This window comes from Pipistrellus hanaki, assembly GCF_964339955.1.
Source record: "Pipistrellus hanaki genome assembly, chromosome: 16".
Taxonomy (NCBI): Eukaryota; Metazoa; Chordata; class Mammalia; order Chiroptera; family Vespertilionidae; genus Pipistrellus; species Pipistrellus hanaki.
The window spans coordinates 19,986,683-20,009,795 of record NC_140518.1 but is presented as its reverse complement, the minus strand read 5'-3'; the positions used below and the strand labels follow the sequence as shown (position 1 = coordinate 20,009,795).

At 35.7% G+C, this 23,113-nt stretch overlaps 1 protein-coding gene and 1 pseudogene across 3 annotated transcripts in view; one reads left to right on the top strand and one right to left on the bottom strand.

The window, feature by feature from the left end:
* Window positions 1-23,113, bottom strand: part of BRIP1 (BRCA1 interacting DNA helicase 1) — a 111,126-nt gene that overhangs the window by 71,430 nt on the left and 16,583 nt on the right. For both annotated transcript variants that reach the window (XM_084861650.1, XM_084861651.1), the window contains exon 6: window positions 22,031-22,150. In XM_084861650.1, the coding sequence (XP_084717776.1) occupies window positions 22,031-22,150 (120 nt within the window). The remainder of the gene's footprint in view (window positions 1-22,030; window positions 22,151-23,113) is intronic.
* LOC311610739 (armadillo repeat-containing protein 10-like) lies at window positions 11,015-12,079 on the top strand (annotated as a pseudogene). Its single transcript has 2 exons — window positions 11,015-11,636; window positions 11,895-12,079. The product of its transcript is annotated as an armadillo repeat-containing protein 10-like (transcript).

Here is a 23,113-nt window from a genome sequence, read left to right as displayed (position 1 = left end):
CTACACCTTTTAATTCCACTTTTTTCCTGACCAAAAAATTCAAACAACACATAAATATACAAAATAAATCAGCTCCTTATCCCAAATAATTCATTATAACTTGTAGACCTTCATATATGTATAAATACATTTTTCATATAATTTTTTCAAACAAAGAAGCTATTATACAGCTTTATAAGTTGCTGCTTTGGATTCAAACTTTTTAATTTTTAAAAGGTATGAATTGGGCACTAATAACTTAAATAATGAGTTTATTTTTAAATGTTATGCTTATATAATAGTTGTACTAACAAAAACTAAGATCAAGCACTTGTCTCAGAAAATGTTTCCACTAGAGCAGCTTTATTAAGGTAACTTAAATTTGTTTTTCATTTCATAGTTTAAAAAATTATAAATGGTGGCAAATTTTATATTAACATGTTTTTCTTTGTTTCTTAAGATTTAAAGTGCTCTGAAATCATCACACCATCTATCAACTTAAAGTGACTCCTCAAGAAGATAGTTTTCAGTGGGTGGATGGGCAAGTAGAGCAGAAGAAAGCTGATTCTTTTTCTTTTGCCATTTTAAAAAGAAACTACTTCTTCAGCAGTGATCTTCTATGAAAAGATTTGGTACAATCATATTTGAGGATGGAAAAAAAATAAATGTGGCAACAGAACAGAGGCTTTAAAAAGACACTTACTAACAAAAAAGAATTATTTGTACCCAAGTCAGCAACATTCAATGCTGTAAGAAAACTAGAGAATTAATCTTGAAAACAGAAATGGCAGGAGGTCATAGTATCCTTCAATTCAATGAAAGGCTCACACTTTAAAAGACAGATAAGACACTTTAAGGATAGAGGTGGCCAAAGGGGGATGGAGGCATCAGTAATAGTGGCGACAATAAATAAAAGAAAAAAGACACCTTAAGAAAGATAAAGCACATGGGCTCCCCAAAACCTGTAATCTCTCAGACCTGGAAAGCAGCTACACTGAGTGCCAGAAGCAAACTAAGAGGTGGCTTCTTCTCCCACTGCTGGAAACTGTCCACAGTCCTTTTACTTCCACAAAAGGCAAGAAAACCCACCCAAATAATAGCATAAACTATTATTGTTCAGGATTCAATTGTTCAAAATACATTTCAAATATACGGTAGCTGAAACTATTCTTAGAATGTCAGCACCCAGGAATTTTTGGAAAATGTTCCTCTAAAAACTTCTATCTAGTCCCTCACTTCTCCTGGCATATAGAGACATGTATCTAAATTCCTCGAAAAGATGAAATAAGATTTGAAGATTTGAACTGAAAAAAAAGGCCAAAACTGCTGAGTCCTTGCCAGTATTTCTTTCACAAAGCCATAATTAGAAGTTCAAATAGATTAAGATACTAATGTCAATCTCTAAACTTTCAAAACTTTTTCCAATCTCTGCTTACAACAAAAATAATTATTATACCTGAATACTTGAAAAATAAAAATATGCATGGAGATTAAATATGCTTAGAAGTAGAAAATGACAAAGGCATATTTTGAATTAGGGTCGATGAACTATTACAGAGGGTTAGAGATGACCCATAAACTATAGACACAAGTTTTTGTGCATTTCTAGAAAGTGACTCCATAATATCCATCAGGCGCTCAAAGGAGACTGCGATTTATTTTGGTGAGGGCTTTACTCCAAAACTTATATCTGATTTTATATGGAAATCAAATGGAAACAGCATTTTCTTTATAACCAACTTGGCCAGCCACAATTATACTGCAGAGAAATAATCAAACTGAGCCCTGGCCAGCGTGGCTCAGTTGGTTGGGCATCATTTCATACAATGAAAGGTTGCATTACATTCCTGGTCAGGGCACAATCTCTAGTAGGGAGGCATGCAGGAGGCAGCTCTCACACTGATGTTTCTCTCTGTCTCTGTCTCTGTCTTTCTCTCTCTCAGTCTCTCTCTCTCTCTCTCTCTCTCCCTCATTCTCCTCATTCTCCTCTCCTTTCCTCTCTCTAAAAATCAATAAAAATATTTTTAAAGAAATAAACCAAATTATAATTCACAGATATATCTCTCTGTATGTATGTATGTATATATATATATATATATATATATATATATGTGTGTGTGTGTGTGTGTGTATATACACACACACACACACATAATAAAAGACTAATATGCAAATAGATCAGGCTAATATGCAAATAGATAAAACAGCAGAACAACAAACAACTGAACAACCCAGTCATTATGATGTGCACTGACCACCAGGGGATGCACAAAGAACATGGCAGGTGTCGGCAGCAGGGGGCAGAGCGCAGAACATGGTGGGTGTTGGCCACGGAGGGATGGTGGAGCAGGTGAGCGGAAGTGCCAGACCAAGCTGGGGAGCCAGTCGCTGTTATCAGGGTGAGCCTCTGATGGTTACTGAAAATTCTTTGATCCTGCTCGCCGCGATCCTGTCCAAACCTGGCACTCACACCTGCTGCCAATACTGGCCCCACTCGCATCCGCAGCAGGCATCAGAGTGGCTGCTCGTACCCACTGCCAACACCCAGCGCCAGTCCCAATTGCTTGGCACCACCAGTGGGTGCAAGCAGCGGCTTCCGGCCCTAATCACCCCTGAGGGCTTCTCCACCTCACCCTGCTCCTGAAGGCAATTAGAGCAGCAGCCTTTGCTCGCACTGGCTGATGGCGCCAGCCCCAATCGCTCCACACCATTAGTGGGTTCAAGCAGAGCCTGCACCATCAGCGTGTGGGAGCAGCAGTGGCAGGACCAGCAGACAGGGGACCAGCGCCACAGCAGGAGGAACCAGGCAGGGGCGTAGAGGATGAACCGAGACCCGCCCCTAGGCCCACCATGGCCTCAAGGCCCACAGTTCCTTTCAAGGTGCACGAATTCATCCACTGGGCCCCTATATATTTTTTAAAGCTTAAGCAACTGACCAACCAGCCGGTAGCTATGACGTGCACTGACCATCAGGGGGCAGTTGCTCAACACAGGAGTGGAAACCACAGGCATGGAAACATGGAACAGAGTGATGAATCTCAGAGGGAAGGGAATGGGAAGAAGGTAGGAAGAGATTAGCCAAAGATCTTATATGCATGCTAGAGGCCCAGTGCATGGATTCATGCACCAACCAGGCCTGTTCCCTCTGGCAATCCAGGACAACCTCAGAGAGCTGGTTTCAGTCCCATCCCCACAAGCCAGGACCCCACAAGTGCACAAATCCATGCACTGGGCCTCCAGTAATTTTATAAAGGTTCCTCCGCTGCTTGCAAATTCATTTTTTTTATATTTTTAAATTACTTAATATTAACATAATACTAAAACAGTTCAGTAATATTTATTTTTAATTCCATTTTACAGATGAAAAAAGTAAAACAAAAAGTTCTTCAAATTACTACAAAACACAATAAATTTGTGAAGTTAGAATTCATAACCTCAAATCTTAAAGCTTTTAAGATTTATTATCATCTAGCTTTTAACTTGGCAAAAAAGCAAAATACTGTCCTTTTTATTTCAAAAGTCATGCACATATAGAGCTAGTGGTAAAAAGCCAATGAGTACAGTATTATATTACAATCTTTGAGGCATAAAAAAACAGGGTTTATTGTTCATCTTTATCAACCACTTGCTGTTGTCCAAACCATCTAAACAGGTACAGAATGCCTGTTGTGCAAAATCTCACATAAGCACACACTCTAGCAAGATAGCAAAAGTGACATAACTATACCGTTTCAACTATTCTTTTTAAAAAATTCAAACAGTAGTAGCACTCTACTGCCACAGTTTCATGATTAAACTGCACAAAGCAGCTGTTTATCCACTCACCGCCACCAGCAGGTGAACCTGATTCAATATTTATCACAGGCTTTCACAGATCACTGCTAACCAAGCAAACGTTTTAATTAAGCTGGAACTTGCTTCAAAGAGCTCATTCAAGATGTCAATCAGCAGGTAAGGGATCAGATACAGTGTCAGGTGAGAGTGTGTAATACAAATCCACAACTTTCTTCATCCCATCGCTGTAAATTAGCCTGCTCTAGAGTTCAGACTCTGATTGTAACAGACTGCCAGTCTCCTGGAATGTGTAACTGAAGTCACTCGAATTCTATTGTGAAGGTTGTAAGCAATATGTTAAACTGCAGTGGGCTAGCACATTAAGACAGATCCTTTTCACGGCTGTTTTTTGATACCATAAGTGTTTGTTACCCTACTCTCCACTTACTGTTTACTTTCTTGCCTAGTGTAAATGGGAATTCCTTAACACAGTTGCCCCAGTTTCTGAAAAGTTTGTTTCAGTAGAATTAATCAATAAAGACCCAACGTGGTATAATTTTTATCTAAGTTAATACTTGAACAATCTTATTCTATAAGAATTCGCAGTTTAAGTCGAACATATTGTATAAAAATATCCAACCTGCTATAAAGTAAAATTCTCTTGGATTAACATCACTTTACACAGATGTGACTATACATAGCAATGAGTCCCAAAGAATAGTGATGAGTCACACTGACCAACTTCATAAAAAATATACCTGGGGTGCTAATATTAAAAAAAGAAAAAGGGGAAATAAAGAATCAAAGAAGAGAGAGACTGGCGGGGAGGGGAACTGAATTTTAATTTTTAAGAACAATGCCAGCTAAAAATTGTTAAATAGAATGATAAATGATAGAATTTTTTATACACCATTTTGCAGCTCCCTTGTAATAATTGATTCCTGCAAGCTACCTAAACATATGCTAAAATCATTGGGTAAAAAGCTGTTGGGAAAAAAGATATTCACATAGTATTAAGAATCATCCCCGATTACTTTTTCCCCCCAGATTACTTATTAATTACAAAAGGAAAATATGCCTCTAATACTGGAGATACCTGGCAGTCACCACTTCAACAAAGTGATCAAACCTGCCATCATCAGCGAGACAAACTAACATCACATGCCTCTTGATGTAATATAAGAAATATACTATGTGTTCTTTTATATATATATATATATATATATATATATATATATATATATATATCGTATATATTTATCATTGATTTTTTTTTTTTACAGAGAAGAGAGAGGGACAGAGAGTTAGAAACATCGATGAGAGAGAATCATCATTCAGCTGCCTTCTGCACCCCCCCCACTGGGGACGTGTCCGCAACCAAGATACATGCCCTTGACCAGAATCGAACCTAGAACCCTTCAGTCCCACAGGCCGACGCTCTATCCACTGAGCCAAACCGGTTTTGGCTTAGGTGTTCTCCTTGAACAAAATTATGATTATAAAATCCAAACAAGCAAGACATGAATAAAAAATAACCCAGGAATAAACTGCAGTCAAAAGACATATTATTTAGCTGGTGAAAATTAATCCAACTGCACACTATGTGCACTTATATATTACTATTATACTTCAAAAGGCTATTTAAAAATCCTATCGCTTGGGGTCACAGGTTATTTTCTCCTTTATGGTATTTTGGTAATTTTCAAACTTTCTTCCATCAACCTTTTAAAACGAGAAAACAAAGCTATTTTGACATCATCTTCCACATATTGACAAAAATAGTATAAAACAGTGGTCGGCAAACTGGGGCTCGTGAGCCACGGTTTGCTGCTCTGTTGACTAATGAGTTCGCCGACCACTGACCTAGACTCTCGATTCCAATAATTACAGGCTGCTGTTGTTCCGTGTGATTAAGCCCCTATCCCAGTGGTCGGCAAACTCATTAGTCAACAGAGCCACGGTTTGCCAACCACTGGTATAAAAGAACTCTATAGAAAATATTTTTGCTTCTTTCATGGGCATTAAAAATTGGGTAAATTAAAAACTTGGTCAGTGTTGCTCAGTGGTTGAGCATCAACCTATGAACCAAGAGGTCACAGATCAATTATCAGTCAGAGCAATTGCCCGGGTTGTGGGCTTGATCCCCAGTGGGGAATGTGCGGAGATAGCTGATAGATGATTCTCTCCCATCATTCATGTTTTTCTCTCTCTCCTTTCCTCTATGAAATAAATTAAAATACATTTTTTAAATTAGATAAGTTATCAATAGACAAGCCTCTAAAGAAGCACTACCCAATAAAGCTTTCTGCAATGATGGTATGTTCTATATCTGCACTATTCAATACTCTTGCCATTACTTTATACAGCTATTGAGCAGTTGAAATGTGATTAGTACATGAAAGAACTGAATTTTTATTAATTAAAATAAAGTCACATGTGGCTAGTGATGAGGGTAGATTTAAAGTATAACTATAGGTTCTAAATTTAATCTGGAAAATAAGTTACTAGTGAGAATAACCAAAATATTTAATAGGGAAGAATGGTATATATTCCTTTTTATATTTATTTATTTATTTATTTATTTATTTATTTATTAAATTGATTAGGATGACATTGGTCAACATGAACATATGTAAGATTTTTGTATATATGATAAAGACACACTGTACTAGGCACCTCTTTAGACATGTGTCCCATCCTTTTTTCTGAAAACAGTTCATCAATTATAGCCCCTGCTGAAAAGGTTCACCTAATACATTAATAACATATGCCAAATGCAATCCCAGGCATAACAAGATGAATTAGATTCACTTTCCTAGGAATTGGTTTTTGGGACATGTAAACTAAGTTAATTAACTATAAGGAACAGACCAGACCATCTGATAGTCTTAAAGGCTTCCGTTTTTCGATGTCATGGTAAGGTCATGTAAAAGAGGATAAATATCCAGAAAACCAGTCTAAAAAAAGAAGAAGAAGAAGAAGAGAGGCAAGGAAGCCACACTTGAGGCCCCAAAGAGAAGAGATAAGCTAACTAAAAACTTCTGAGTTTCAGTAAGGGCATTTGTATTTCCTGCTTGATCTTTCTTTGAGCAGGCTTCAAAAGCAAACCACTCTGATTAAGTCAGGTGGCATTTCAAATCAGTGGGAAATTATTCAATTAATATTTAGACAAATGACTATTTGGAGAAAAATTAGTTACATCCTGCCTCTCATCTACATCAAAATAAACAAAACAGAAACAGAGATTTGGCGTGGTGGTGAAAAAAGTGAAAGGGATTAAGAAATACAAATTGCCAGTTATAAAATAGTCATGGGGATGTAAAGTATAGCATAAGCAATATAGTCGACAATACTGTAATAACTATTTATGGTGTCAGATGGGTACTAGACTTACCCAGGAAGTTGGATTCCATGCTCAATGGAATCCTACTTAGTCAGCAGGATCAACAGAGGAAGAGGATGATAAATAAAGCTAAAATCAGGGGAATAATCAGATTTGAAAAACAGAACAATTAACCTAATCAGCAGCCCAATCTATCTCATACAGAAAGCAGGCAGTTAGCAGACACCAGATGCCTCTTCTCTAAAAAATTGAGTTAAATATTAGGAAAGCTAAATCTTCTAGGGTATACTCAAATTTAAATATTGGCTTCCCTGAATAAAGTTCTCCTCCCTGAGACTTTTAAAGAGCCCAGTCTCATAGCCAGCTCTCTGCCCACCTAAAAACAGGAACTTTGCCCTCACCATCCCCAATAGATACAAAATATTCAGTTTATATAAAAGCTGAAAAAACCTACACCAGCCCTCAATCCTTATGACTTAAATATGAACTGACAATCAAAGATAACCAGCATATAAGAAAACCAATGATAAAAAAGAGAATGAGAAAAATAAAAGATATGAAAACTCACTCTGAAGGAAACTCACATAATTTAGGGATCATTGTTAAGAAACAGCAAGTAAACTCTCATTAAAATATTTCAGAAAATAGTACATCCTTTGACAAAGGGATAATCATACTATACGAAAGAGTCCAGTGAGGCTAAAATCTGCTGAAAATTATCAAAGAAATCACAAAAGAAAATTTCCCTAAATTGAAGCCTGTGAGTCTTCAAAATAATAAAAACCCTAATTAGCATAGTGAATGAAGAAGACTTTCACCTAAACATCCAGCCATAAAATATAAACATAATTTATGGAACAGCTAGTCCACCGAATGCAATGCAGTCATTTAAAATGTTGTAGAAAAAATATTAAATGACATGAAAACATAATCTGGATCTATTGTTATAAAGAGAGATAATTGGACAGTATTTCCCTCCTGAGTAATACAACACTAAGATATAGCACTTTGTCGCCGAAACCGGTTTGGCTCAGTGGTAGAGCGTCGGTCTGCGGACTGAAAGGTCCCAGGTTCGATTCCGGTCAAGGGCATGTGCATTGGTTGTGGGCACATCCCCAGTAGGGGGTGTGCAAGAGGCAGCTGGTCGATGTTTCTCTCTCATCGACCTTTCTAGCTCTCTATCTCTCTCCCTTCCTCTCTGTAAAAAATCAATAAAATATATATTTTTTAAAAATTAAAACTAACTACTATTACTAGAAATATGGGAATAGACCTCTATCTTAAATGAAATCATAAGGATAAAATTAAAAACATCCTAAATATGAGAAATCCTGTAAGAAAATAAAGCAGTTTTATTCAACAAATAAATGGCTTCTCTCTAAAAAGAAATGTCATGCATTTACATTTGGATACTTATTTTTAAAAAGGCTTTCTAAAATGACATTTTTTAAACAAACACAACTGTAAACAGATTGGGTATTAGACAAAGAACTAGTTAATTTTTTTAGCTATAATAATATCTTTAAATAGTCATTACTATATTTCTTTTGTTTTTAAAAAATCTTTATTATTGAAAGTATTACATATAGTTCCCATTTTCTCCCCCACTGACTTCTTCTGATTTGCCCCCACCCAGTTATTGCATTATTTTTTAAAGTCTTTATCCGTTAGAAATATGTATTAAATTACTTATGGGTAAATAGGTATGATGTCTTCTAGTTACTTTAAAATATTCCAGTCCCACACTTTCTTCCACCAATCCCCCCAAAGGAAGAAAATGACGTGGAATAAATAAAACAAACAAAGAGGTAAAATGGCAAAATACTGATAACTGTTAAAGCTATGTGATGGGCACAAGAAGCTTCACTATCCTCTCCTCTTTTTGCTTTGTGTATAAAATTTCCTTAATAGAAGATTTTAAATATAAGGAAGAGTTTACAAATTCTTTTTTATAAAACAAATAGTACAGCCCTAACTGATTTGGCTCAGTGGATCAGTGGATAGAGTGTCGGCCTGTGAACTCAAGGGTCCCAGGTTTGATTCCGGTCAAGGGCATGTACCTTGGTTGCAAGCACATCCCCAGTAGGGGGTGTGCAGGAAGCACTGATAGATGTTTCCCTCTCATCAATGTTTCTAACTCTCTCTCGCTCTCCCTTCCTCTCTGTAAAAAATCAATAAAATATACTTAAAAAAAAAAGTACAACAATGATCTTAAAACAAATCTAGATAAGCTTTCTCTCACCAAATATATCAAGAGTAACATCACTAATGAATATTGAAACAATGAATCCTAATAATAGCAAACAGGAATCTTGAATACACATACACACACACACATTTGAAAAAAACAAAAAGCCAAGAACAAAAGAATAGTTTGAAATGAAGTTTACATTACTCTGGAAAAATATGACCTACCAGTTAGGACTTGGGTATTATTGTTACCCTTTCCTTCATGTCTACATCATGGAGATGAATGCTCATATTAGGTCATCTATTAATATAGTTTAACATATCAAAAAATAAAATATGATGCCGAAACCGGTTTGGCTCAATGGATAGAGTGTCGGCTTGGGGACTCAAGGGTCCCGGGTTCGATTCCGGTTAAGGGCATGTACCTTGGTTGCGGGCATATCCCCAATAGGGGGTGTGCAAGAGGCAGCTGATCGATGACTCTCTCTCATCGATGTTTCTAACTCTCTATCTCTCTCCCTTCCTCTCTGTACAAAATCAATAAAATATATATTTAAAAATAAAAAATAAAGAATAAAATAAAATATGAAAAATCATATTCATCTCTATAGTTTAATATTCACTCTTGATTAAAATGCTGTGTAATATACAAATGATTCTTCTCAATTATAACAAAAACATATCTTATTCTATATATATCTCCCTCCCCCCAAAAAAGCCAGTATCATGCTTAATGGGGATAAACTAGAAGCATTCCCATTAAGATCTCAAACAAGACAAAGATAACCATACTTTCCAGTTTACATCTGTTGTTTCAGATTAATTAATAATGCTCCCTACCATCTTCATTCTCAAAAGTGTCCTAGTTTGGACAATAAATTAAATGATCATTCTATCTGTTTCTATAATTACACTTACACTTCTACCCTGGACATATAAAATTACAAAGAAGTAAAATGATCACTACTTATAAAATATATTATTGTATACTTGGAAAACATAAGAAAACTTTTAAACTATTACGAACAATAAAAGAATTCATTAATGAGGCTTGGAACAAAAAATAGTAAATGTGGTTTGGTTAAAAAAAATTAAGTAGCCGAGACCCGTTTGGCTCAATGGATAGAGCGTCGGCTTGGGGACTGAAGGGTCCCTGGTTCGATTCTGGTCAAGGGCATGTACCTTGGTTGCGGGCATATCCCCAGTAGGGGGTGTGCAAGAGGCAGCTGATCGATGACTCTCTCTCATCGATGTTTCTAACTATCTCTCTCCCTTCCTCTCTGTACAAAATCAATAAAATATAAAATAAAATAAAATAAAATAAAATAAAATAAAATAAAATAAAATAAAATAAAAAATTAAGTAGTCATATATAAAACCACAACTAATTAGAAAATATAACAAACAAAAAAATCCCAATTATATAGAAATAAAAAATAAAATACCTAAAAATCAACTTACAAATATATTTAAGAAGTTATTGACAGGATGTGTTAATTAACTAGATGGGGGGGGGGGGATTCTTTTACAATCTATATATACATATCAAATTATCACGATGCAGCTAGGGTGGCTGCGGGACTCCTTGCTTCCTAGACCCTGCACCCAAGAGCCTCCAAGGCCCTTACCTATGCCCCAGCCCCAGCGGCAGCAGGACTCCCTGAATGCTGGCTGGGTGGCCTGGTCCTCAGGGCTATTGCTTTTATAGGCTGACTCGGACAGGACCAGATGGGAGAAAGTCATGTGCCATGGATTGCCTCCTCCCAGTTTGCAGAAGACGTAACCAATGGTTCATATGATGTTGTCCTAAATGCTGAACAACTTCAGAACTCCTTTATCTACTTGAGTCAACTGAGGATCCTATAATTATTTAAAGAGATTTGGTCACTTTGCAGCCTTTTCAGCTAACCATTCATGAATTGGTTGGTATTCCAATTGTTGGTAGCAAAATCAATGATCCCAATCACAGTATTAAAGAGAAGGCTTTCAATATACTGAGTAACCTGAGGGTGAATGTTGAAAATCAATTCAAGATAAAGGTATATGTCTATCAAGACTGTGAGGATGTCTTATCTGATCCCCTGAACTCCCCTGTGCCACTGGTGGGACTGAGATTGTTAACAAACATGACAGTTACCAAAGACCACCAGCACATGCCTAACAGCTACATTACAAACCTGTTCCAAGTACTGCTTTCATGAAAGAGAAGCACCAAGGTTCAAGTTTTGAAACTGCTATTGAATTTGTCTGAAAATCCAGCCATGACAGAAGGACTACTTGGTGCCCAAGTGGAAGCATCATTCCTTTCCCTTTATGTTGGTCATGTGGCAAAGGAGATTCTTCTTCTTCTTTTTTTTTTTTTTTAATATATTTTATTGATTTTGTACAGAGAGGAAGGGAGAGAGATAGAGGGCTATTATAGAAACGTCAATGAGAGAGAGTCATCGATCAGCTGCCTCTTGCACACCCCCTACTGGGGATGTGCCCGCAACCAAGGTACATGCCCTTGACTGGAATCGAACCCGGGTCCCTTCAGTCCCCAAGCCGACGCTCTATCCATTGAGCCAAACCGGTCTCGGCAGGAGATTCTTCTTGAAGGTCGTAATAGAGATACACTCTTTCAGAATATAAATAACTGCCTCAAAAAGGAAGGTCATTTAGCTATCCATCCTATTTTCACTAAAGGTTCACTGTTTTCTCTATTACATGGAGAAGAATGGGCCAGGAAATATGAGCATTCATCACCATGATGTAGACATGAAGGAAAAGGTAACAATAATATCCAAATCCTAACTGGTAAGTCATATTTTTCCAGAGTAATGTAAACTTCATTTTCATCTTTACAAAAGGATTCTTTCAGCTGCTGAATTTAAACAGTAAATATCAGATTTCATCATTTACACAGCTATAACCTGTCATGGTCTTCTGGTTTACTTTAGACCATTTTATTGATACCAAATGAATGTAACAAACAGCCTGTTCTGAAACATTTCTTTTTTATTTTACCATTTGCTGAGCTACTTCAAGTATTTCCTCGACATGAAGTGACAGTAACCTTTTTATGTGTCAGTTACTCTTCTACTATTTACTTTGATTTGTAGTTAGTCATCTGAGAGAACATTTAGTATGTGATTGCTTCAGAACTGACTTAGGAATGACCTTGTTTTTTTAGTAACAATGAGATCTTAAGCTCGAGTCCACCTGCCAGCCTAGCCGTACTGCTTTCGGAAGTTTATCCCAATCATTAGAATCTACTCTAGCCAATGAAAATTGTAAACTTTAGGAAAAACGCTTCATCTATCAGAAATCGATAGACATAGCAAGCAGAAAATTAATAAGGACATAGTCTAATTCAACAACACCATCAATCAATGGGATATAATTGACATCTATATACTACTTAATCCAACAACAATAGGATACACATTCATCTCAAGCTCAGACGGAACCTGAAATTCTGGGCCATAAAACACACTTTAATAAATTTTAAAAAATAGAAACCATACAATGTCTGTTCTTAGACTACAACTGTGCAAGACTGGTTCAACATCTAAAAAAGAAAATGCACACGATCAATAGAAGAAGCATTTAACAAAATCCAACACCCATTCATAATAAAAACTCAGTAAACTGGGAGTACTGGGTAACTTTCTCAATTTTATTTTTTTTAAAAACAAACACCCCCCACATTGTAACCAGCATACCTACTTGTGAGAAACTTAAAGCTTTCCCACTACGATCAGGTACAAGTCAAGGATGTCCTCTCCCACCACTCCTATTCAACATCATACTGAAAGTTCAAGCGAATGCCATGAGATAAGAAAAGGAAACATAAGGTATATAACTTGGGAAGAAAGATATAAAGCTGTCTTTACTATGGAATGATCGCTTACATAGAAAATTAGAAATAACAAAAAAAAACTCCTGGAACTAATAAGTGATTATAGCAACGTTGCAGAATATAAAGTTTAAATGTAAAGTGTCAATTACTTTCCTATATACCAGCAATGAGTAGAGTGTGAAATTAAAAACATAATACCAGTTATATGAGTAGCCCAAATATAATTAGGTATAAATAAATCTAACAAAATATAAACAAGATCTATGTAAGGAAAACTATAAAACTCTGATGAAAATAATCAAAAAAGAATTAAATAAATGAAGAAACATCTCATGTTCATGGTTAGAAAAACTCAATATTGTTAAGATGTCATTCTTACCAACTTGACCTACAGATTTAATGTAATCCCAGCAAATAATTTTGTGGATATTGACAAACGATTTCTAAAGTTTATATGGAGAGATGAAAGACGCAAATTAGCTAAAGAATATTGAAGGAGAACAAAATTGAAGGACTATGCTGTCCAACTTTAAGACTTATATAGTATTGAAGACTGTGGTATCTATATATATAAAAGCCTAAGAGACTATTATGGCTGGACAACGGGCCAGTAGCTATGATGCTCACTGAACACCAGGGGGCAGACACTCAATGCAGCCAACCAACCACAGCGCCCCCCCCCCCCCCCCCCAGGGCTGGCCAGCCCCAATAGGGACTGGGTGAGACAGTCCCAATCGCTGGCCAGGCTGAGGGACCCACCCATGCATGAATTCGTGCACCAGCCCTCTATGGTAAAATAACTGACAAGTAAACCAGTGGAACAGAAGAGAAAGCCCAGAAATAGACCCACATAAATATAGTCAACTGATCTTTAATAAAGGAGCAAAGGCATAAAATGGAGCAAAATTCATCTCTTCAACAAATGGTGCTAAGAGAACTGGACATCTACATGCAAAGAAATGAATATATTACACCCTTCACAAAAATTTAAGTCAAAATGGATCACAGACCTAAACGTGAAATACAAAAAGTATGGAACTCTTAGAAGATAGCATAAGGGAACTTAGATAAACTTGGGTGTGGCTTTAGATACAACACCAAAGGTATGATCCATAAAAGATATAACAGATAAGCTGGACTTCATTATAATTAACGCTTTCTGCTTTGCAAAAGATAATGTTAAGAGAATAAGAAGACACCCTAGCCGATCTGGCTCAGTGGATAGAGTGTGGGTCCAAGTTCAATTCCAGTCAAGGGCACATGCCTGGTTGCAGGCTCGATCACCAGTTGGGGGTGGGCAGCAGGCACTCAATCAATGATTCTTTCCCATCATTGATGTATCTATCTCTCTCACTCTCTTCATTCCTCTCTGAAATAAATAAAAACGTATTTTAAAAAAAAGAGAGAATAAGAAGATAAGTGGCATACTCTTGGGGGAAAAAATTTACAAAAATACATCTATCAATAATAAGTGACTATTACCCAAAATATACAAAGAACACTTAAAACTCAACAAGAAGATGGCAAACCAACTTTTAAAAGATGACTTTTTAAATTCTTTTAGACTTAATCAGACACCTCACTTTTTCATTCTAATTAAAAACCCCACTAAAGAAAATATACATTTGGCAAATAAGCAAATGAAAAGATGCTCATCATAACATGTCATAATGTCATCAGAGAAATGCAAATCAAAACAAGGAGACTACACACCTATTAGAATGACCAAAATCCAAAAACCTGACATCACTAAATACTGGAAAGAATGTGAAGCAACAGGAGCTCCCATTCATTGCTGGTGGAATATGAAATGGTTTAGCCACTATGGAAGACAACTGGCTATTTCTTATAAAACTGAACATGCTCTACCATATGAAAGGATACTTGACTTGGGGTGGTGAACACACAATAAAACATACAGATGATGTATTATAGAACTGCACACTTGAAATCTATATAATTTTATTAACCAATGTCATCCCAATAAATTCAATAAAAACATCAGTGGTTGACAGGGGTTCAGGAAAACAAGGACAGGATGAATAGCCAGCACACAGAGGATTTTTAGGGCAGTAAAAATACTCTGAATGATATACCACAATGATGAATACATGTCATTATGAATTTGTCCACACCCATTTTTTGTACATCAGGAATGAACCATAATGTACACTATCGACTATAGGTGATTGTGAAACGTCAATACAGATTCATCATCTATACTAAAATATACCATTCTGGTGGGTGATGTTGATGATGGAGGTAACTATGCATGTGGAGGCAAGGCACATATGGGAAATTTATGTATCTTGCCTTCAATTTTGCTGTGATCCTTTAACTGCTCTATTAAAAAAATTGTCTCAATAAAAAGTTAAAAATTAAAGAAAATAATGTGATTTAAAGTAAAAATAGTAACAAAATACTGTGTGGTTCATAATATAGAGAGAGGTAAAATATATAAAAAAATTGCACAAAAGATGAAAGTGGAAATGAAAACATAGTGGTAGAAGGTTTTTATACATTATATGTGAAGTAAAATATTTGAAAATACAGTGATAAATTTAAGATGCAAATTATAAACCCAAAACAAACATGCCTTTGCAAGGACACTTGTTAACTCTTTTTTCCTTCTTTTAAATATATTTTATTGATTTCAGAGAGGAAGGGAGAGGCATAGAGAGATAGAAACATCAATGATGACAGAGAACCCTTGAGTGGCTGCCTCCTGCATGCCCTCTACTGGGATCCAGCCCACAATCCAGGCATGTGCCCTTGACAGAATCAAATCTGGGACCCTTCAGGCCAATGCTCTATCCACTGAACCAAAACAGCCGGGACACTTTGTAACTTTTCTCACCAAGAGGTGAATTCCACCCCTTGAATCTGCGTTTGGCCAATGTGACTTGCTTTGGTGACTGAGACATGATGACACAATGAAGAGCTCAAAAGATATTTGTACGTTGGAGTTTGTTCTTACGCTGCTCCTGGAACCCTGGAGATATTATTTATAAACATAAACCAGGACTAACCTGCTGAATGATGAGATACCCACCCCATGTCCCAGTGGACAGCCAACCAACCCCCTGTAGCAGAGCTGTCTTGCTGACTTGCAGCTGACCTGCAGCTGACCATAGATGCATGAGTGGCCCAGCTGAGATCAGCAGAAGAAATGCCCAGCTGAACCCAGCCTAAATAGCTGACCCCAAGAATAGAAAACTAAATAAATGGTTGGTTTGTTACACAGCAATAGATAACTAATTATGTGGGTGTGGGTGTGTAAAAATAGATAAGTAAAATATCATTGTTTGACAGAATAGTTGAGTTCAGAATTAATGTTAATAACTTAATTTACACTTTGATGGTTTTCAAATTTTCTCTAAAAAGCAGATAATTCATATACAAAAATATCAATGTCACTTAAAATATATAATTCAACATAAAAGGGTTATTTTCATTATTTCCACTAAATACCAAGTCTAAAAAAAGGACATTCTTGACCCGATGCATTTGAATGAACTGACAGATTTTAAGTTCTATCAGAGTTTTGGTACAAACAGTTACAAGTATACAGAAAATTAAGTATATTACAAGACAAAGATTAGCATTAGAAACAAAATAAAACTAGTTTATGGAAAAAATTGTAACAGTATAACATTTGGTTCAATTTTTATGATATTGACAAACTTACATAAGGTAAACACCAAATATGTGAAGGGTTAAGGGAAGAAGTAATGAAAAATTTAGAAAAAATAATAAGAAAGCAATAGAAGGCATCTAAAACCAAAAATTCAAAAGAAAAGCAGTTAAGCATGTTATTTTTAAACAAACAAATATCAGAATAAACAGGTAAAGTGATTTCAAATCATTGACTTCAGATAGTGGAAATGGGTAGAAAATAAAACTAATGCAGGGTCTACTACTTTTTGTTTGAAGCCATGTAGAAATCTTTGACTCTGATAAAATACATACATACTTTGAAAAAATAAAAATTTAAAGAGAAACAAAAAAAGGTCCAGAAAATAATCAAGTATATATTTGGGATATGATAATAGCAAAACTTCATATCAGGAAAAATTACTTTAGTTGACTTTACTACAATTGATCATCTATTTGGAAAAGCATTCAGTTAGAGCCTGACCTCATACATAATCTATCTAATAAAGAGGGAATATGCTAACTGACCCTCATGCTGTGGCAAAAATGGCAGTGCCCACAGCCAATAAGGAGGGAATATGCTAATTGACTGTCACACTCTCAAAGATGGCGGCACCCACAGCCACAAGATAGCAGTGCCCAGTCCCCTCAGCCCTATTGGGGCAGCAGGCACACCTGCCTCCAGAGTCCCCCAGTCCTCTTAGCCCCCCAGCCGCCTAGGGCTGCCCGAGGCTCAGGTAACCAGGGCTGGCCAAGGCTTGCACTGCTGGCAGTGGCAGCAGCAGAGGTGTGATAGGGGTGTCGCCTTCCCGATTGCCAGGTCACCTCCCGCCCCTGAGGGCTCCTGGACTGTGAGAGGGGGCAGGCCAGGCTAAGGGACTCCCCCTCCAGTGCATGAATTAAAATAAGTCCCTATAAATAAGAGGGTTAAATGTTGTTGTTTTTTAAATGTAAACTATAACAGAACCATGAAAAATAATCTGTTGTAAATTTATACAAAAATATTCAGAAAGATTCTCATAAAAGTATTTATGCTGTTTACTTCTGGGAAGCAAAAAGCAGTATGGGAGCAATATTTCAAGAAAGAATATTTTAATTTTCACTCTGTACTGATTTATATTGTTAAAGGTTGTGCAAACAATTTTTTTATTTGAATTTTAAATTTCCTTTGATTCTTTAGTAGATAAAATACAAAAATGTTTAAGATAACTTTATATATTCCCAACTATAGGTTGACTATTTAAAGGAAGATATTTTGATGCCAGGCATACTGAATAATAAAACCTATTTTATTTTGCACAGTAACTTTGTTTTTTCCTTACCAGCCAACAAAAACATTTTTTTCTTAGTCACTCTTTTTCTCTCCTTTCCCCCCATTTATAATCATGAATCCATATTCACTCAATTTTAGAAGTAGGCTCAAATTATGGTTCCACTATTTACATGCAGTATGACTATAGTCAAATAACCTAATATTTTCAAGCTTCAATTTTCTTATTTGTAAATTGGAACTAATATCTGCTCAACTTTTCTCACAGTGCTGATATAAAAAATAAATGAGAAAACATAAAATTAATTGGTACAAGTATATATTCCAAAAAGCTATCATTATCAACTAGTTATCATTATTAACTAGTAGCCCAGTGCACAGATTTGTGCACATAGAAAGGAAATTAATTAAAGAAATGTTTTAATATCACTATTCACCATTTATCTATAATAGAAGTGTCAGAGATTAAAGAAAATTAGTAAAATGTATATGAATATATAAATTCATTAATAAACAACATGATATAACAAAGATATGATACAATAAAACAATAAAAACATATAGGAACAAAAATATGATATAAAAACAAAAACATGGTATAAAAACAACATTGATAAAAACAATGACTGATAAATTGATTAAACTTATTATATCTTGCTGTATACCACATTAAGAGTAAAAACACTTTCAGAATGCTTGAATAATTTCCCTTGTGATGAAGTATTTACAACTATAACTTTAACATCACATGCTCTTCAAACTCAAGAGAAAGCAACATATAACTGACCACGTCCGAAAACAGGTATAGGTAGGAATATTCCTAGAGTGTGTCCTTGTGAATTATTAATAGTTATAGGAAATGTTGGCATCATGGGAAACTGTCTTCGAATTAATTTCAATGGGAGGCCAGTGGACAAATCAATTCTTGGAATCTGAACAACCTCTCCTTTTGCAGATCCTATTAATACTTTAGCTTCAATTATGTTAGGCTGCAATCTTTTGATAATAAATCCAGTACAATTACAAAGACCCCATTTACTATTAAGATTTTCAGTAACATAATAATTGTACCTACTTTCAATTTTAACTTATGACACGGCATTCACGATGAAGTAATACTGTTAAGAAATTCTATGAAAAAATTTTCCTTTTCAGCATCATCAGTTGAATCGATGGGATCATCACTCAAATAGGTGTGAAAATCTCCATTAAGTATATCCAAAATTTCTTCATTTAATTTATAAACATGCTCATTTTTAGGACAAAGAATTGCTTATTTAGATATATTTTTAATATTACCTATAAATATACTATTTGCAAAGGTAGCTTCAATAATAGATTCATTACAAATCATTTCACATGAGATTTCAATAATATCCATTCCTAAATGAAAACTATCAAGTTTGCCATCTCCAAGTTTTACTAATCATTCGCTATAAGCAAAATCCTCTGATCTCATATTTGTTTAAGTACAATTGTCTGAAACATCCCCAAACACTACAGTGTTTTAAATTCGTTTGTACTATGGCCCATTACATAGCAAGTGGCACAACACTGAGACATTGTCAAAAATCTCCTCTGAGGAGAACTTTCCCACCAAATGCAACATTCAAATTCATAATTTCTCTTAGTAATCTATCTATGGCGTTCCAAATTCACAATAGATGACAAACTGAAACACACCCACACAATTGGTGCCAGCAAGAGCTTAATATGTATCACACGTGTGAGAGTCAACATTTTTAAATTGCCAGTGCGTGTCATATATACCAGCCGGTTGGTCGGACAGTCAGACGGACACAAGGATGTTCTTAGCCTTTTATATATAAAGATAACTTTATGAAATACAGGTTACTGGTGGTTTTTTAACTTTATTTTTATTGTTGACACTAATACAATTTTCCCCATTTTCTCCCCCTTTGTCCACCTCCACCCAGCCCCCCTTCTCTCTGGCCATCACCACACTGTTGTCTGTGTCTATGGGTTATGCATATGTGTTCTTGGGCTAATCCCTTCACCTTCTTTCATCCAGTCCTCCTGCACCCGCTGACGGCTGTCAGATTGTTCCATGTATCTACTTAAGTGTCTGGCATATAATAGGTTCAAAAATTTTCTGCCTTGAATATATTATACTTCAACTAGTTGTTAATATTATTTAACAACCTGTTCTGAGAATAGCTATAGAAATTTAAAGTTATTTCTAATCTTTTGTTTATATTAAACACCAATTTGCCTGTTGGTCCCTGAAATCATTGTTTGATCTTTTATTTTTGTATGCTACAACCAAAATGAGCCATAGAAGAAAAAGAAAATATTTTCAAACCTGCTTTAAGTTGCCTCTATTTAATAGCACAGTCACCCCTTCTGAAGTATATGGATCTGAGTAAAAGCTATAAGCCACAATAGTGGTAAGTTGTACACATCCTTAAGTTTGGCTCCCCCTTTTTCTTCCCATTCATTTATTCAACAAATATGTAAGTTTATTAGATACAGGTCCTGTGAAAGATGCTGGTTATAAAATGTGAACAAGACAGCCATCCTATTTGTCCTTATGGAGATGCTGGCAAGGAGGCAAACTAAACAATTAAACCGACAAATAAATATAGAAACTTTGTTAAACATGATAAAGAAAAGAGCAGGATGAGAGAGAGACTGAAAAGAGGACCTAAGTTAAATGAACTGTCTATATGGTATTGCATATAGTATGACCTGTAACTGTATAAAAATGAACTACCTTTTCCCCAAAAGTCATCTCAAAGAGTTTATTCAGAGGCAGAATAGCGAGGTTGTTGAGAGGATCAATTCTAGAGCTGATGGCCTGGGTTTTATTTTAAACCAGCCTCTACTCATCAGTTTTGTGACAAAAACATTTTAAATGTTCTGTGTCTTAATTTCTTCATCAGACATTTTTCATTGAGTTATAAAAATTGAGTTAAATTCTTTTGTCTTATTTTGAAAACTATCAAATTCACAGAAAATTTAAAAAACCTATACTAACTTTTAACTCACATGAACCTGTATTTATCAGGTAAACTAATATTTCTACAGTGCTTTGAAGAGTTTCTGGCACATAGTAAACATCGTATCACTACATAAACAGCTATATTAAATAACAGTAAATTAAAATTATGAGAAAATGATTTGTAAAATACTTTTCAGAGAAAATTGGTCATTTCCTCCTGAGATCCTAGAGAACATGACAAATATTGAAGAGAGGGAAGAAGGGAAAGAAAAAGAAAGGGAAGAAGAAAATGTGGAAGAGAAAAACAGAGACAGCGTCAAAGAGAGAGACAGAAAAAAGAAAAGGCAGGAATTAAGATGAAAAAGGAGAAATAAAAGTCCAAGGCTTTACCCAACAATACGTTATCTGAAGGTCAACAGCGCTCTCTGCTGGACCTATGTCTTCTCTACACACTAAGCGAAAGTGATAAATTAAAATAATACATGCTACCACTTCACAAAATAAAATGTATCACTTTTGTAAAGGTATATAGACAATGTTAGCATTTATTTAATAAACAAATAAAAAGTAAATATAAGCATAATAATGTATCTGTAAAAATACCTCCCCCATTGCAAGGATTTGCTAAAGGAATGAAAATAATACAAATAAATACTAGAGAAAATGATTATAAATAGTGGAACAAAGTAATATCAGAACGGTGATGTTCTACTTTAATGCTCTAAGGACACTGAAAGAACTTTAGGGACGTGGGGTTCACAAACATAAGAATATTAAAGAGACAAAAAACTTTCAGTGCTCTTTCTAGTCCCATTCATTTTACAAATGATGAAAAGGGAGCACAGAGAGGACAGGGTTTACCGTCTCATACATTAGCAGCAGAGATGGATAGCAATTAGACTTCCAAGTGGTTTTCTACTGTTCTTTGCATTATAGTATTCTTCCTCTTTTTCAAACATGGATTTAGCAAATTCCACATTCTCCTTCTTTAAACTAAACAATGGCATAAATACATACGTTTTGTGGAGAAAAGGAGTTTATCTTCCTTAATGGAGAGCTGAGTTTTGTAGGCTTTCCTGGAGTAACTTTTGTATCAGAATGGTGTACTTCCTTTTCAAAACAATGCCGTTTTCTAATCTGTAAACACAAAACCAAAATAAAGTTTAAGCAGGCTGGAAGGATGGGGAAATAAAAGGTGATGGAAGACGACTTGACTTGAGGTGGTGAACAAACATGAGGAACACTGATCGGCTGCCTCCTACAAGGTGATGTATTATGGAACTGTACACCTGAAACCTGAATAATTTGGTTAATCAAAGTCGTCCCAATAAATTCAATTAAAAGGAAGAAAGAAAGAAAAAAGTTTGAGCAGGTTAGTTGTCCCCAAAGGTCCAAATAGCTGTTTGTTTTCAGCATTTAAAAAATGACTATTTCCAACTGATGATATTAAATAATTTTTAAAAACACAAACAGGTACCTTATTACAAGACTTAAATAAAATATACTAGCTTCTACTTAACACTAACCAAAATAGACTTAATTAGTGATATGTCAAAACTGTACTACAGCCAAAACTGGTTTGGCTCAGTGGATAGAGCGTCTGTCTGCGGACTGAAAGGTCCCAGGTTCAATTCCAGTCAAGGGCATGTACATTGGTTGTGGGCACATCCCCGGTAGGGGGTGTGCAGGAGGCGGCTGGTCGATGTTTCTCTCTCATCGACGTTTCTAGCTCTCTATCTCTCTTCCTTCCTCTCTGTGGAAAATCAATAAAATATATATTTAAAAAACAAAACAAAAAACTGTACTACAGTAGGTCCTTGGGTTATGTCGGAGATCCGTTCCTATAGCTCGAAGTAACGGGATTTTCGCTAAAAGTCGGAACCCACCTACATAAGCACCTACGTCACTCACAAGAAGCACATACACAGCAGTAATGAACTGAAATAGTAAAAAAAAAAATTTAAAAGAACAATTCCTGACCTTTACTGATAGTAAATAAATAATAAAAAACATAAAGCACATATGTTGAAATGACTTTTTTTTTAATAAATAAATGGGAGATTTTTTGTAACCACGGAATGACGTATGTTGAGTCCGACA